General features: G+C 43.9%; 2 protein-coding genes across 5 annotated transcripts; one reads left to right on the forward strand and one right to left on the reverse strand.

The window, feature by feature from the left end:
* Positions 1–1709: 1709 nt before the first annotated feature.
* LOC115201067 (next to BRCA1 gene 1 protein) lies at positions 1710–11165 on the reverse strand. 4 transcript variants are annotated; one of them, XM_029764300.1, is made up of 21 exons: positions 10938–11165; positions 10675–10737; positions 10014–10032; positions 9864–9886; positions 9544–9732; positions 9235–9312; positions 8887–9134; positions 8603–8722; positions 8243–8470; positions 7779–7938; positions 7264–7512; positions 6875–7006; positions 6685–6760; positions 6431–6541; positions 6040–6189; positions 5560–5715; positions 4838–5378; positions 4512–4597; positions 4119–4200; positions 3151–3250; positions 1710–2846 (listed from the first exon to the last, which is right to left on the reverse strand). In XM_029764300.1, exons 1-21 carry the CDS (start codon positions 11037–11039, stop codon positions 2631–2633), a joined length of 3129 nt encoding a protein of 1042 aa, XP_029620160.1. In that variant the 5' UTR covers positions 11040–11165; the 3' UTR covers positions 1710–2630. The 4 variants fall into 4 exon arrangements, with proteins under 4 accessions (XP_029620160.1, XP_029620159.1, XP_029620162.1 ...); XM_029764299.1 differs by having other exon boundaries at positions 5560–5724; XM_029764302.1 differs by lacking the exon at positions 1710–2846 and adding an exon at positions 3477–3625 and having other exon boundaries at positions 3153–3250; positions 5560–5724.
* A 61-nt stretch (positions 11166–11226) lies between these two features.
* LOC115201068 (proteasome activator complex subunit 3) lies at positions 11227–17145 on the forward strand. The gene is made up of 11 exons (XM_029764303.1): positions 11227–11373; positions 11821–11853; positions 11965–12027; positions 12124–12228; positions 12324–12372; positions 15748–15866; positions 15975–16043; positions 16164–16231; positions 16324–16378; positions 16570–16656; positions 16762–17145. The coding sequence occupies exons 1-11, from the start codon at positions 11332–11334 to the stop codon at positions 16840–16842; spliced, it is 771 nt and encodes a 256-aa protein (XP_029620163.1). The 5' UTR covers positions 11227–11331; the 3' UTR covers positions 16843–17145.
* Positions 17146–17585: the final 440 nt, after the last annotated feature.

The following is a 17585-nucleotide window of genomic DNA, read 5'->3' on the forward strand; positions in this document are numbered from 1 at the left end:
TAAACAAGGGAATACTTAATTTCAGTTGTAGGGAAATGTCATATTTCAATGAGTAGGTTTAATTTATAACAAATATAATCGCCTGTAGTGAACAGGACAAACATGTCTTGAAAGACTTTGAGAAAGCAGAACTAAAAGTTAACACCGACAGCTTAATGCGTGTTGATGATTTAGCTGAACAATTGTGCTTACATAATAAAATACCATCAAGCATGACAATTACCCTCTGTTCTTTACATTTCAACTATTTTGTGCTGCACACATTACTTAAAGTAAACCTATAAGTTCAACAAGTCACCAGACACACAATGTACAGAAACCCATACAATAAATCCATTAAAGCAGTGCCATTCATTCATTCATTCATTCTCTCGTTGGCTGGCCCTCGCTTCATACTCATCGCCAAACCCACTGGCTCCAGGTCATCTACAAGACCCTGCTAGGTAAAGTCCTGCCTTATCTCTGCTCGCTGGTCACCATAGCTGCACCCACCCGTAGCACGCGCTCCAGCAGGTATATTTCACTGGTCACCCCCAAAGCCAATTCCTCCTTCGGCCGCCTCTCCTTCCAGTTCTCTGCTGCCATTGACTGGAACAAACTACAAATATCTCTGAAACTGGAAACACTTATCTCCCTCACTAGCTTTAAGCACCAGCTGTCAGAGCAGCTCACAGATCACTGCACCTGTACATAGACCATCTATAAATAGCCCAAACAACTATCTCTTCCCCTACTGTATTTATTTATTTTGTGTCTTTGCACCCCAGTATTTCTACTTTGCACACTCATCTGTCAAATCTACCATTCCAGTGTTTTAATTGCTATATTGTATTTACTTCGTCACCATGGCCTATTTATTGCCTTTACCTCCCTTATCTCACCTCATTTGCTCACATTGTATATAGACTTATTTTTCTACTGTATTATTGACTGTGTTTGTTTTACTCCATGTGTAAAACTCTGTTGTTATGTGTCGAACTGCTTTGCTTTATCTTGGCCAGGTCGCAGTTGTAAATGAGAACTTGTTCTCAACTTGCCTACCTGGTTAAATGAAGGTGAAATAAAAAAAATAAAAATTTTTTTAAATTCAACAGTGGTGTAAAGTTCTTAAGTAAAAATACTTTAAAGTACAACTTAAGTCGTTTTTTTGGTATCTGTACTTTACTATTTATATTTTTGACAACTTTGACTTCTACATTTCTAAAGAAAATAATGTACTTTTTACTCCATACAGTTTCCCTGTCACCCTAAAGTACTCATCACATTTTGAATGCTTAGCAGGACAGGAACTTATCAAGAGAACATCCATAGTGAATCTGGCAGATTCACTAAACACAAATGCTTTGTTTGAAAAGTGTCTGAGTGTTGGAGTGTGCCCCTGGCTATCTGTAAATATATATATTTTTAAAACAAGAAAATCATGCTGGCTGGTTTGCTTAATATAAGGAATTTGAAATGATTTATACTTTTACTTTTGATAGTTAAGTACATTTTAACAATGACATTTACTTTTGATACTTAAGTATATTTAAAAACAAGTACTTTTAGACTTTTACTCAAGTAGTATTTTACTGGGTGACTTTCACTTTTACTTGAGTCATTTTCTATTAAGGTATCTTTACTTTTACTCAGTATGACAATTGGGTACTTTTTCCATCACTGCCATTCAAACAACCATGTTGAAAATACATTTCAGCCACTAAAATAGATTTGTGCAATTTATTTATTGGCTGATTGACAATTGCAGTGTACTTACCTGCTGATTGAAAGGCGACCCGTTTAGCAAGCACAGTTAATATTTTCAGCATTTCATTCGATGATCTTTAAACTTTTAGTATTTGAACACATCACAACCACAAACATGTGTCCAGTTACAAACTTCTTTTTTTTCTGAAAGGAAAAGTACACAGAGAAATAGGCCGAACTGTCAAACATAGTATAGGCCTACAACGTTTGAAACCAATGCACTCAAATCACCATGACTCGGGTCACCGATTACCATTCATAAAAACAACCTATGAGAAACTTGGTTCCACGAACAAACGTAGGAATGTTATGGTTGGATATACGTAGTGTTGTGTGATAGAAATATACGAAAGGGGATGATTCTTACAATGTGAAAGAGGAAAATGAGTACAAGTGTGATGCAGAGACAACATTTATAGATGCGAGTCCTACGGTACCGCAAGTATGACCCGTATGCTTAAAACGGACATGCAGGTGTCTCCTAGAAAGAAACAGCTTATTTCCTTAGTCTGCAGTGTCTGTTCCTTATACAATCCACAGGTCAAATGTTGCTTGTAGCCAGACATCTAAAATAACAGTACTTTTGATATATACATAGAATATTGCATTGTTTAGGCCAATTCACCACTATATCTAAAAGAAATCCGACATTCAGTTCTTTAGCACTCCCATGTAATTGAATCCCCCTGTGACTCAACCATGTAAGTCCTTCAAATGAACAAGAGTAGTCCCAATACCCAACACAATGGAGAAGATTGGAATTCTGATTACATTCAATACCCACAACCTCCATTCTCTTTGGGAACAGAGAACCAACACTGGCCCTGTCAATAGGTAAGGCCCATGACCTGACATCAGTGCCAAAATGAAAACCCCCCGCTCTCTCATTGGGTGTCAGGGGTCGTGTAGCGGCCTGGCTGATTGGCCGACCGGCCCGTCAGTAGTGAGTTGTCGGCCATGGCGACCAGCTCGTTGACAGTGTGCAGCAGGTTGTGCTTGTGCTTCCTCAGCAGCCACTGGTTGAGCCGCTGGTCCCTGAAGCCCATCTCCAGCAGCACGGCCATCATGGAGGCGTCCTGGCTGGCCGGGTCCACACCACGCTGCAGCGAAGGGGGTGGGGGGGGAGCCAGGTCAAAAGGTTAGTTCTGGTTTGTCATGTTAAAGTGCACAGGGGTTATACAATAATACTGAACATGCCGCACTGTAAAAGACATGCATCACCATCGTCTTTTGAGCCAAAAACGCTTTAAAATAGATCAGCAACTTTTATCACAGTGGTATGAAATAATCACTCATCGTTATGATGTTATAACCATTCATCGGAGCATACTAAAAAGTTACGTCAAGTTTTATCTCATGGCAGTGTGTGACCAGGTGACGTATTGTGGTGTATGTGGGACCTACCTGTGTGGAGCAGCTCTGTCCAGTGAAGAGAGCCTTGTAGGCGGACGCTGCCACTGACAGAACCCCCTTGACTAGTCCCTCCGTGATACCGCCTTGGCCCCTATAGAACAGGAAGGATGTTGTCAGCCACTATGGGGAACAATTTGTTCCAGGGCCAGTGGTTTGGAGCTAGCAATGCTTTCACAAGACCCAAAATGCCACAAAGCGTGTCAACAAAAAGTTGTGTCACATTGTTATATCACCAATGACATCACACCATGAAGGTCTTTAAATATCTTCTCTTTATTGCGGTTTTATCATCTACAGTTGTATCTTCTGATATCTACCTGTAGGCAGGTAGCGTAGTGGTTAAGGGCATTGGGCCGGTAACCGAAAGGTTGCTGGTTCGAATCCCGAGCCGATGAGGTGAAATGGGTTGACGTGCCCTTGAGCAAGGAACTTAACCCTCATCTGGATAAGATCGTCTGCTAAATGACTAAAATGTAAATGTAATGTTTTGTCATGTGTCAAAAATACTGTGCCTATTAACAATGAATGATTAGTAGATATTGAAATGTTTCATATTCAAATATTCATTTGTTTGCAGAAACCAAGTGTTTCAACTAAGACAAATGAGGACAAACCTTTTTTGGGGAAACTTTACCATTGAAAAGCGATATTACAAGTATAAATACAGTAAAGTACAAACACTAAAATGTTTGAAGCAAAATAGTGTTGTTTTTTTTAAATGACAATTGCTAAATTCAAGGAGTTGGTCTGATGGGTGTACTCTCACGGCATCGGCCTCCCCCTTGCTTACGGGAAAAATGGAGAAGCAATAGAGGACCAAAGAGGAAAGGCCCACCTGCCATATCACGAGGAGACCTGGACCGCCTATTGAGATGCGACTTTTGTTAAGTAAAATCAGGTGATAAATGAGGTACTAGGGAAGCTGGAGTGGGTCTTTTAATATTGTGTAGGTGTTTCACCTTGGGCGCAGGGAGCTGCAGGGTCTGGAGCTGTACGTCTCAAAGGCACTGGCTAAGCCTGACGGTCTGGTTGAACTAGATACTGAAATAAAGATGGGGGGGGGGACATACTGGATGAGAGAGCTAATATAGAACAGTTGAGACGTTTTCCTGTTCCCGTCTCTTCAAAAGACACATGTTTCCTTTCTGGTCAGTGGCCGCAGACAGCGAAGTGAACACATCCTCAAAAGACACGACTGAACAAACAAGACTAGCTAGTCACATTAGTTAAATTGCACATTTTCTGACTGTGTGATCAGAGCTTCCAAAAAACACGTGGCGTCTGCTTCGTGCAGTGAAAAGGCTGTATTTTGTAGACATTTTCCCAACCTGCTGTGTGTGTCTAACCCTCACCATTTAAATGGACCGCTGGTTGGCATGGTTCTACTGGTCCAGACGCTTGTTGACGTGTTGGCTCTGCAACATGGACTGCTTCGGACCTGGAAAACACACCAAAAATAATGGTATACTGATCAGAGAGAGAAGGGACAGTGGACAAGAGTATAATATGAGTCTGATAGTCCTCCTGCAGAAGATACTGAACAATTTGCACACTTTACTTCAATAAAACACACTGCAAACATGTGTGATTGAACAGTAACATATCATTGGTCGTGATATCATTGTCCCCTGTAATAGCTAAGCTGATAGCCTACTAATGCCTCAGAGAGCCCTCTCACCTGTGTGTGTACAGGGCCTGTGGGGGCAGGAGAGAGACCGGCGGTGGCACCACCTCAGGTGTAAGGGGGACAGCATCCAGCGTCTGGGAGGCACACAGCATCTGGTTGACATTGCTGTGAATGGTGGGCTCCGTGACTGCAGCCTCGCCCCGCTCTTGCCTCTCCCCCTCTGGGGTGGCTCTGTCCAGCTCCTCAGGCTCAGAGTCTGGCGCCAGCTCCTGCTCCACGGCTGCGGTAGTGACAGGCTCCGAGAGGGCGGAGCTGTACGTGGGCTCGACCAGCGGACGACTGGTGTCAAAGCAGTCCGGCAGGACTATGACGTAGTCCTCGCAGGAGGACGAGGACAAGGTGGAGATTTGGCTGCTCACCTCGTCCCAGTCCGCTCGCTCTTCTTCTTCATGTTCTTTCTCCTCTTCAATCTCAACGTAGCTCTCATCTTCTTTATCCTCGGCTTTCTGGTCCTTCACATCCTTTCTGGCTTTGTTGTCTTCCATGTCCTCCTCATTCATTGCATACAGCTCCATGCACACATTTTCAACCTCTGAGGACAATGCATTGAGAAAAAAAACAACCTTTTTCTGATTATGTCTCGTAATCATGGCTTCTGCTAATTTACAATTGCCAATGTGTAAAAGGTGAGAACATTACTTGGTGCATTTTGACTTGAGTTACTAGAGTCTGTAAACAGAAGCACACAGGCTGCAGTGAGAGCTGTTCCTTACCTGTAACAGTCTCCTCTGAAAGTGTGATCTGGGGAAGGCCTGGGGGTGAAGCTTGATCTCTCATAACCCCCATCATCAGCAATTCTGGTCCTGTCACTCTTAATGCTGTGTCAAATACTTTCCTCTCATAGCCAGCGACAGGGCCCGAGGCTACAGCTTCAAAAACTAAAACAACTTTAGTTTTTAACTTCAATTTAGACTATTTAGTTATTTAGCAGACACTCTTATACAGAGCGACTTACAGTAGTGAGTGCATACATTTTCATATATGTTTTCATACTGGTCCACCGTGGGAATCGAACCCTCAACCCTAGCATTACAGAGTATTGCATGACAGTCATAACAAATACCACAGATAGTGAGTGGGCAGAACAACCATACTTTATCGTTCAACTGAGTCTCATATCATTTTCACTTAGTGATGTTTACATGTTTTCACATTTTGTTGGGAAATTCAACCAAACAAGATGGCCGCCTCACCTTTGGGCTTGCAGTAGCTGGGCTGATGTCTGCGAGGGGGCTTGTGGTCGGGAGCCTCCTCGAGGGCGAGGGAGCGGATTACCGTCTCACACACAAACTGAGTCCCGCTGATGTCTTCCTCCTCGTGGCCAGGTGGGTCCTCGTTCACTCCTGACCACAACACCCAATACAAAGATTAGGACCGTGCCCGATTCAGGGTCATCACTGGGATCAAAGCTTCTTTTCTCTCAACTTCTTTTACTCAAGCTGACACGTCCCCCTAGTTAACATAATGCCTCAAGTCTAGTCTACATTCATAAGCAACACAACATCTCACAATTTGATATTGTTTTCACTTATTTACTGTACAACTCAGTATGGTGAAAGTCCACGACATTCACCTCTGCCTTACCTTGCAGGTTGTTGACCCGGTTCATCTCAGTGTTGTTTTCGATCTGGTCGGTGCCTGGGTGCTCCAGTAGAGGGCCATTGTGGGGCAGAGGGGACACACAGGGGGTCAGATCTACCAACGGAATAAAAACAAACTCATCTCGGTCATCATAAGTCTGACAAGCATTAGGTCTTTAAACGCTCTGAATATCAAGGGAAAAAGACACCCCACCAAAAAAACCTTGACATGCCTTGTGGCATCATATTATTTCTTACCGACTGGAGTGTTGTTCGGAACTTTCTCCAACTCTTGCACAATGTTAATATCCAGCAATTCAAAGGACAACAGATCCTAAAAATAAAAAAATTGTTGAGTCATTGAATAAAGCATGAAGTTGCCCCATGGTGTATGATGATGTCTACCTTTATGGCAAAGCCAACGCACTCTTCCTTGACCTTTCCTCACCTGTGCAGTGAGCAGGTCTACAGAGGGGAAGTGGTAGTCTCTGTGGCAGTAGTCTACAGACATGGCCAGACCACTGTCCCTGGAGCTGTTACTCGACATCCCCTCCACAACCACAGGCCTGGGCTCCACCTCCTGAAGTACAGTGTGGAAGAATATCCGAACATGAGCAAGGCTTGGAATTATATAATGATACTAATAGTGGTGGAAATAGGCTGGATTTTGAGGTTTTATTACTGAACCTAAATCCAGCCCTATAAAAGTGTCTGCATTAGCTAAATAAATATTATTGCTTTGTACCTGGTGTCAAATTTGCTAAGTAAATCCGTCCCTGCACTAGTGTATGTACTGGGTAAAGAAATGTGAATGGGACACAGAGGTGGTTGACTTGCCAGGCATTTGTTCTGAGGACAGTTGGCGTGTGGGCTGGTGCTGGGGGCCACCACAATGCTGCACCACACGCGAGGGCCAAACTGCTCTCCGCAGTGTGCAAGGCGCCAGTGGGAGGTGTAGGTGCCCTCCATCACCGGGGCGATGAAGGCCACACTGACCACGCCCACCTGGCCCGGCTGCAGGAGGGGCACGGCCACCTCACGCTTCTCCTCTAATGCCAGTGCCAGGTTACCCCACATGCACTTCAGCTAAAGACACACAAAGACACAGGCATGCAAAGAAGACACAGACATTTACACAAACCCAAGGAACCAGACACAAACAGTTAAACGGAGAACTTACACTGAATCCACAAAAGGCTGTAGCACTGGTCTGGTTAATCAGACAGGGTAAGTACTAATTACAAGTAATCAATAGTTACAATTAGGTGGGGTTAGTGCTAGTAGTCGGGTTAGGGATTGAGATCGTTTTAGTATGCGGGTTAGGGACTGAGATCGTTCCTCTTGGGTGGTACCTTGGTCTCTGAGGTCCAGTTGATGATGCCTGAGTTCTTCATCTTCCAATACTTGATGAACTTGGTGCCGGGCTCTCGGCGGGTCCCGTCGGGCAGATTTTCATCCAGAAACAAGGCAGCCATAGTGGGCACCAAGGTGGTGTGGGAGACCTCGGGACCCCTAGTATTTCAAGTGTACAGAGCATTGTTGAAAACAGCCCCGGCTTCAGACCCATCCCTGTTTTTTTATGAATCATCAAAAAAGCAGGATCCTTTTTTGCAGCTCAAAGCAATTTTTTTTGTTTAGAAATATATGAAGCAGCAGCAGCAGATTCACACGTGAGGTAGTTCCATCATCCACCAGCGATAAACTCTATTACAACTATTACAAAGATGGCCTATTTCTTGAGAAAATATTTGATTTTTGCTCCATGCTGGGCCTAGAGACACCCAGCACTCTGACGCCCTCCCGGGGTGGCGCTTACTCTGGACTGCAGGCCTGGGGGTCTGGGGCCTGGGTAGCAGCAGGGGCCTGGGTGGTGGCCACGTTGGATCTGGCGGAGGTAGAGGCAGGGCCGCTCCATTGCAGGCCCCTCTTCTCCAGCCTCAGCTTCTTCTTAATCTCCTTAACCTCGGCCTTGAGCTGCCTCCTCTCGGCTTTGAGGCGCTGGCGCTCAGCCTTGCGCACGGTCCGGTCTCCTCGCCTTGGAAACCTGGGCACAAACAAAATATAGAGAGCGGTGTGAAGGCTGAGCATCTCCTGACAATACAAGAAAGTAAGATCGGTAAAATAATGCATAGACAACATCACAGTAAAGGCAGGCTTCTCCATCCAGCGGACTAACCTTAATTCTCCTGACATGCCATGCTCAGGGATGGAGAGGGGAGTCTTGGTTCTCACCAGGTTGTGGCTGGGGTCGTGGCTGTGTCGACACAGCTCACATAAGATACAGGACGGACACACTCTGTAGAAAAACAGGACACCAAAAAGAAGGTTACTTCTATTACTAATTGAAAGTGACATATTTCATGAGGGATAAGTGAAATAAAGATTTTATACTATTTCAACTTGTCAGTTAGTCATTAACAACATAATAGCATTGATCTGTTACTGTTGTGATGCGTTTACCTGCACTGATAAGCTCCATCGGTGGCTGGTCTCTTGCATTTGCTGCATTCTGGAGTGTAGCCCAATGAGGAGTAGGCGGGGGGGCCGGTGGAGGAGGAGTTCACCTTTGGGCCTTTGATATTGACTCCGCCCACTGCTCCAAGGGCCTCGAGAGGCCCATCAGGGTTGGGGGCCTTGTGGGTGCAGCACTGGCCAGAGAAGTCGCTGCACATCCTTTCCACTACCTCCTTCACCACCTCATCCTTGAACTGACAGGAGAGGGATCCCGTTAAAAAAGGTTCTTCCATTTATTTATTTTAAAGTTGATTTTTAGGGACGTTTACCTTTATAATTTCAATATGGACTTACTTTTTCCATGTAAGATCTAAACCAAGCTGGGGGAAGCTTATCCTCTGGCTTAGTCACTTTGTTGTCCTTCACAACCACCTATAAAATCAAACGATCGACATTAAACTCATGATGATTAGTCAAATTCATACTATGAAACCAAAGTGTGTGTTCATCAAATCTTAGCTCTAGTTGTATTATTACATTGGCACAACATTTCATGAAGACAATGATTATATCGCTCATGCAAAAATATACCATCCTGACAACACTTTTCTTACATTCAGACAACATTACATCAACATTGAAAGCCGTGAGTGGTGCTCTTACAGCATCTCTCTCAGGGGTGACCTGTGTGCCTTTGTCCACAGTTTTGACCCTGGAGGGGTACGGCGGGGCCGGCCGGAGTTCCCCCTTCAGCTCCTTCACTTCTTGGGTCTTGACCGGCCCAGTGCCAGCCTGACCCTGCTTCGCCTTGTAAACGTTCATGTGCAACTGGTTCCCCTGCTTCTCTGCACTCTGGAGGAAATACATACACCACATACCACGTTCAGTAATTACATACAGCATTCTACACGCTGGAAGAAAAAGTTAAAATAATAAAAAATGTAGCTATTGAAACCCATGAAAGAACATGTAAGTTTGAATACCTTCACACCTTCCTCATATTCCTCTGAAACACAGACAAGCAAAAGAGATCAGAGAATACATCTGTGTTGGTTAAGATTATGAACTGTAAGGCTTTAATAACAGTCAAAAAAATGTAAAAAGCCTATTAAGTTAACACTTTATTTAAATACCTTGGCTATTGATGGAAACCTGGATCAAAGAAAAAGGAGATACAGAAACCGTATTGTTTACTGTATTCAGTATACTGAATAATAAACAATTGTTAATATTGGGGCGGCAGGTAGTCTGGTTCGAATACCGGAGCAGAGGTAATAGTGGACAAAACCTCAATTACATCGACTAACCGGTGCCCCAGCACATTGACTCTGTACCGGTACCCTCCTTTATATAGTCTCGCTATTGTTAACTTACTGCTGCTCTTTAATTATTTATTACTGTTATCTCTTATTCTTTTTTTTCCCCCAACTGCATTGTTGGTTAGAGGCTTGTAAGTAAGCATTTCACTGTAAGGTCTACCTGTTGTATTCAGCGCATGTGACTAATAAAATGCGATTTCATTCGACAAGGTGAAAAAAAATCTGTTGCTGCGGCCAAGGCGCTTAACCTTAATTGCTCCATCGGCGCTGTACAACGCATGGCGACCCTGGTCGTGACCCTACTCTCTGGGGGAGTTACACTTGTATGTAAGAGGATACATATAAGAACACCCCCCCCCCTGCTAATTTATCTCTTGTGTGTTATTATTACTACTGTTGTTGTATGTACATCAGAAATGTTGGCACTGCATTCGTTGAAATAATACACAGTAGCACAAAATACATTTGAACTCACCTCCTCGTTGTCCTCATCAAAATATTTCACTTGAAAATGGCTTATTCCAAATGATGCTTTTATCTGCAGATTCAATTTAAAAAAGCATGATGATTGAGGATCAGCATAACAAGATAACATCACATATAATCATCATTTGTGTTGTTAGAAAGATCATTTGCAGACAGATGTCATTCGTGTGGTGTAATGTTATGCTAGCTAGGCCTGCTAGGCAAGGGGCCTCGAAGAACCCAGGCTAGCTAAACTGCGCCAGCGCTAATTACCCAGGCTTCCACCGACTCCCATTCCGACTTGTCCAAATCTGGAGCCACAAATCTCTTTACATTTCCCCTGAAATTCACTTTAATAGTAACAGGGAGCCCCATGGCTGCTTTTTGCGATTAAATAAGGACAATCATGGAAGGTAATAGTGGACAAAACGAGCTTTCGCACTCGACAATCCTCTTGTTTACATCTTCAGCTGCATTCAGGAAAATACGATGACGCGTTCAGTGCATACCTAATGCGCATGCGTATTCGTTTGTAGTGTTGTCGCATGTTGAATACGTCATTTTTAAGCTCACAAGTGTGGCTGACGGGAGTGGGAAAACCACACGTTTAGCCCCGAATTGAATGAATTGAGGACAATCAATTTCCCCCCGTTTGTGGTTAAAGAAGATGAATTCTCTCCTCAAGGTGGACAATGAACTCAAAACTAAGGTAAAACATGATTTATCAACGCCACATGTCACGAGACATAATGGGGGAAAGTTGCTAACTAGCTAATGTAATGCTAACGTGACCTAGCTTGCAATTATATGAATCAGAATGAGGCCAAGTGTTTAAGGTAATTTGCTTTATCTTCCTGCGCCCGTCATAACGGACAAGGCAAACTGTCTAACAACAGGGTGCCCCTCCCTGAACAAAAGGGTTGCTGTGCCGCATATTTCGGTGCGAGCTAACCGTGTCGAGGTACCGGTAACTCAATTCGGCTCAATTTTAGGCCTAGTCAGTAGAGTAAGCATGTTGAAATGACGTTGATCAACTGATGACTGGTATCATATTGCAGACAGTAGTCTAGTCTACTCACTTGTATTTAAACAGACTTACTGATTTATTGAATTGTTTGCCTGTGATATAACAGTAGTTTGGTTGTAATTTGTTCAGGTCGATGCTTTCAGAGAACGAATTACTGGGGAGGTGAGTTTCCTTTCGGTGGTTTATTCATTGAGGGACAAAAGCAAATATTGTAGCTAGCTACCTGTATCTAGATCTGAATGTCATTTTCCAACTCAACTCTTTGTTTCACAGGCGGAGGAGTTAGTTGCAAGTTTTTTCCCAAATAAGTTATTGGAACTTGACCATTTCCTCAAGGTAAACATATTTATGTCATCAGAATGAAATGATTAGTCAAATGTCCTCTGACTTCCCTTTATAGTGTGTGTATGTGGTGTTGGTCATCTGTTGCAGGATCCTGGCTTAAACATCTGTGAACTGAAGGAAATACACTCAGAAATCAACTTGACTGTGCCAGACCCCATTATACTCTCGAACCTCCACGATGGACTTGAAGCGGTGAGACTTGGAATGGAATATAACACCCTGTAATTACCAAATGCCATCTGTGATTGCATGTGTTCATTGTAAACAACTTGATATCCTCTTCAAAGCAAAATGCCAAAAAGAGGAAGATGGAAGATGGCTCTGGGGAGGACAAGGGTGAGTAATTCACACACATTTTTACCACGTGTGAGTTTTCTGGTGTTTATTATTTTTTTACCACAAGCCTAGTGTATGGGTGCCTGGCTTTGTCTGAAAGTGGGGGTGGAAAAGCTTTGGTGTAATGGCTGCTCCCGAGTGGCCCAGCGGTCTAAAGCACTGCATCTAGAGGTGGCACTACAGACCCTGGTTCGATCCCGGGCTGTATCACAACCGGCTGTGATCGGGGGTCCTATAGGGCGGCGCACAATTGACCCAGCGCTGTCCGGGTTAGGCCGTCATTGTAAAATAAGAATTTGGTCTTAACTGACTTGTCTAGTTAAATAAAATACTTATCAAGTAATGCAAACAGACCCTGCGCAAGGATAAAGTGACTAAGTGGACAATTGAAATTGGTGAGGGGGCACAGTTTTTTTGGGGGGTGTTCTTGGAATTTATATTGAATTCTGCTTATCACGCTATACCACAAACAAAGTTCAAATGCAGAGACTCAGACTATTGAGTGCTTTTGGTTGGCGGGAAATATGTAGCCCTCATATTTTATTGGTCACATACATGTTTAGCAGATGTTATTGCAGGTGTAGCCAATGCTTGCGTTTCTAGCTCCAACAGTGCAGTAATATCTAACAAGGCGTATCTAACAATTTCACAACAATACACACAAATCTAAAGTAAAGGAATGAAATTAAGAATATATAAATATTTGGACAAGCAATGTCGTAGCGGCATAGACTAAAATACAGTATATACATATGAGATGAGTAATGCAAATTATGTAAACATTATTAACATGGCTAGTGTTCCATTTATTAAAGTGGCCAGTGATTTCAAGTCTATGTATATAGGGCAGCAGCCTCTAATGTGCTAGTGGTGGCTATTTAACAGTATGATGGCCTTGAGATTGAAAAACAGCTTCTGTCTCTCTGTCCCAGCTTTGATGCACCTGTACTGGCCTCACCTTCTGGATGATAGCGGGGTGAACAGGCAGTGGCTCGGGTGGTTGTTGTCCTTGATGATCTTTTTGGCCTTCCTGTGACATCGGGTGCTGTAGGCGTCCTGGAGGGCAGGTAGTTTGCCCCCGGTGATGCATTGGGTAGACCGCACCACCCCCTGAAGAGCCTTGTGGTTGTGTGCGGTGCAGTTGCTGTACCAGGCGGTGATACAGCCCAACAGGATGCTCTCAATATTGCACCTGTAAAAGTTTGTTTAGGTTTTAGGTGCCAAGGTGCTGTTGCGCCGCCTTTGCCACACTGTCTGTGGGTGGACCATTTCAGTTTGTCAGTGATGTGTACGCCGAGGAACTTGAAGCTTTCCACATTCTCCACTGCGGTCCTGTCGATGTGGATAGGTGGGTGCTCCCTCTGCTGTTTCCTGAAGTCCACGATCAGCTTCTTTGTTTTGTTGATGTTGCGTGAGGTTGTTTTCCAGGCACCACACTCCCAGGGCCTTCACCTCCTCCCTGTAGGCTCGTCATTGTTGGTAATCATCTGCAAACTTGATGATTGAGTCGTGGGCACAGGAGGTGGCTGAGCACGCACCATTGTGGGGCCCCTGTGTTGAGGATCAGCGAAGTGGAGGTGTTTCCTACCTTCACCATCTGGGGGCGGAGGGTCAGGAAGTCCAGGATCCAGTTGCACAGGGCGGGGTTCAGACCCAGGGTCCCAAACTTAATGATGAGAATGGAGGGTACTATGTGGTTGAACGCTGAGCTGTAGTCAATGAACAGCATTCTTACATAGGTATTCCTCTTGTCCAGGTGGGATAGGGCAGTGTGATGGCGACTGCATCGTCTGTGGATCTATTGGGGCAATAAGCACATTTTGAAGTGGGTCTAGGGTGACGGGTAAGGTAGAGGTGATATGATCCTTGACTAGTCTCAAAGCACTTCATAATGACAGAAGTGAGTGCTACGGGGCGATAGGCTGTTTGTAACTGAACAAAATGACTGAATGCAGTCGTACACATGGGTGTCTTAACAAAATAATGCGAACTAAATGCTGAAAGTAGTACCCTAGTTATTCATGCAAACTAAGATACTAAATAGCAGCTTGTCTTAGATTACTGACACAACTGCGAATATGAACCAACACAATGCCGGCAGCGTATGTTAGTTCAGCGTATGTTTGTGTCGTCCCTTCACAGAAGAGTTGCAGTCTTCTTGATGCTCTGTCGAACTTCCTGAGTAATTGATCATTTCATTCTCCCTGAAATCGTCTTGTAAGATCCCCCTCAAATGCCAGTTGGATTAGTTGAGCTCTCCTTAGTTGTAGCACGCTTCATCTGTGCTGACTTAAGACATTTGTCAGTGGAAAATAAGTTATTGCCAGCTGCCTATCATTTAACAAGTGTTGACACCTCCGTTCCCATTGCACTCCAAACTTGTTTTTCTTTCCACAGTGCAGTGCATTTCAAATGCTCCTTGTTTGATGCGTGCATAGTGAATCCTTTGGTTCTATCAATAGCATGCATCCAGTTAGAATTTCCAGCCTTGGACAAAAGCCGTGGACCCAATACTGAACTTTTGACATGGGAACCAAAATGACGCATCTGCAGAAACCCAGTATTCCAGCCACTCTGTTCCTATGAACCGGTTGCTATTACATGGACGTTTTTCAACAGAAAACCTGCGGCTAGGTTAAGATTCTAACCTGGTCCGCCTCCTCTGATCCAAGAGTTGTCAGAAGTGGAAGGGGCTGTGGAGCCATTACCCCGGCGGCGGTTGTTGAAGGGTGCGTCGGCTCTTTTGTAGGCTGGTGGAAGGCTACTCAGTCCTACTGCGCTCCGGCGAAATCGGACATGCCTGTGCTCGTCATGGTTCTTACAGGCAAAGTGAAACGCTACAATCAATTTGCTTGTGGTGAATGCAGCTCAAATGATGCGTAACAATACCATTGGACCAACGCCATCGGATATGAAACAACGATACAAATGTAAGAGCACAACAAAATGGATAAAGAATTGTATTATTGCAGGTGCCTTTTCATTTTAAGCATCGGTGGTACAACTAGTGCTTTAACTGCACTGACCCAACGCAGTGTGCGCGGGAGCGAACCAAAACTTTAGTGGTCAAAACCATTCATCTTGAGGTGATGGGGGGTGGGTGCAAAATGCAATCTGTATATTATTATATCATATATACAATGGCCATATCTATTTTAATACCTAGCCGAAGACATGACTAATTATTGAAAATGACAAATTACCCAATGTATCATGATATTTTTCTAGTAAAGTGGGGATGCAAAAACATGTTTGCACCCCTATTCTGAAAGTGGGGTTGCAGCTGCTCCATTTGCTCCATTGCTCAGGCACCAATGGTCAAGTCCAGTGATAAGACCTCTGTTCTCTCGTTCATCTTCTCTTCCCCTTCTACAGTGGCTGGCACCAAGGTTTTTGTCATGCCCGGTGGGATGATGAAGAGCAATGCCAAGCTGGTGGACCTGATCGAGAAGGTCAAGCCAGAGATCAGGACACTGATAGAGAAATGTAACACGGTACGTAGCTTTATCCCACCGTTTCTTCCTTAATCTATTTGGGCGGGTGCTCATGTCACTCATTACTTATCACCCACGATCTAATATTCCGTCTTTCTTGTTCTTCAGGTCAAAATGTGGGTTCAGTTGCTTATCCCAAGAATAGAAGATGGCAACAACTTTGGAGTTTCAATTCAGGTGCCATGTTTACTTTAAATGTATTAAAAGGTCAAATGTTATTGCTGTCTGTACCTAAGGTCTTATTGAAGTGTATAGCTACATTGAACCATTACTCAATTACTGATTTGGCCTCTGCAGGAGGAGACAGTTGCTGAACTCCGAACAGTGGAGGGAGAGGCAGCATCTTACCTCGACCAGATATCCAGGTACCAACCTCAACACAGTCTTTACTTTGTTTACACTGAGCACTCTTACTGTAGTAGACTATGGGAACATCTTATTTCCTATCTGCCCATAGATACTACATCACAAGAGCAAAGCTGGTGTCCAAAATAGCAAAATACCCACATGTGGTAAGTGTGACTTGCTAACTGCAGGTCTGGTTGGCAATCTTCTTCCAGGCAAAAACCTATCTACACAGTGTGTGCATTCACTGAGGGCAAAACGATGGTATGGCCATTTGGATATCGTCCCAACCCTAGTATGCATTATTTTACCTGCACCTACATTACTATTTACCTTATGTCACTCTGTCGCTAAACAGGAGGACTACCGGCGCACAGTGACGGAGATTGATGAGAAAGAATACATCAGCCTCAAGATCATAGTTTCAGAGCTGCGAAATCAATACGTGAGTCAAATGTCCTGTTATACACAGGAATAGTTTTCCTCGCCATCCATTTCAACCCGCAAGTTAACACATTGCGTTCTAAACCTGAACTCTGCTCTGCTACAGGTAACGTTACACGACATGATCTTGAAGAACATTGACAAGATAAAGAAGCCTAGGAGCAGTAATGCTGAGGCGTTGTACTAAGACTGACCCAACCACCCTTCCCCTGCCATGTTGTCAAGTTTTACGGTACCCCAAAGCCTGGGTTTGGGTCGTCTGACAGACTAGAGCTAGACCATCACATCCAGATCAGTACAATCCAGATACCATAGCCCCAGTAGACAACCACACATGTATTTTTTTCGTTTTTGATTTGTAAAATATCGTCATTGTTTTAAAACCCTTTCAAGAATACGTTATGAGATTGCTCGACGAACAGAGAGAGGTCTAGAAAAGAAGTGCTATGTATTTTTAAAAATGTAATTAAAAAAACATTTTGCCCATGCATCTCCCACTGTCTTTTGTTGAACTTATTTAGACCCAGCTTTGTTTTGGATTGGTCCAAGATGGCGTTGACCATTTTGTTATCTGTCTACTGCTTTATCGAATGTGTTCTATGGCTGTGATAGGAGACAAGTCCCTTGTAGGTCACTGAGGAAGTGCTTTTAGCAGCTGCGTGTTTAATTACCCTGGTGATAGTGGTAATGGCCGACTGACTTTATGCTGGATATTATGAACTCAAAGCAGAACAATTATTTCACAATGTAAGATTGTTTTGATTTAATTTAATTTTTTGGTATTTCTTAAAGTATTTAAAGACATGTTCCAGAACTTTTGGCGACTACTAAGCTGTGCTGCGCCATTTTCCCCACATGGGCCAGCCACCTAGCAATACGAGTTCAAGCCAATGAGCTTCAGCTCCTCGCCATTTGAGTGACGGCTAGCAA

This window comes from Salmo trutta, chromosome 10 (assembly GCF_901001165.1).
Source record: "Salmo trutta chromosome 10, fSalTru1.1, whole genome shotgun sequence".
NCBI lineage: Eukaryota > Metazoa > Chordata > Actinopteri > Salmoniformes > Salmonidae > Salmo > Salmo trutta.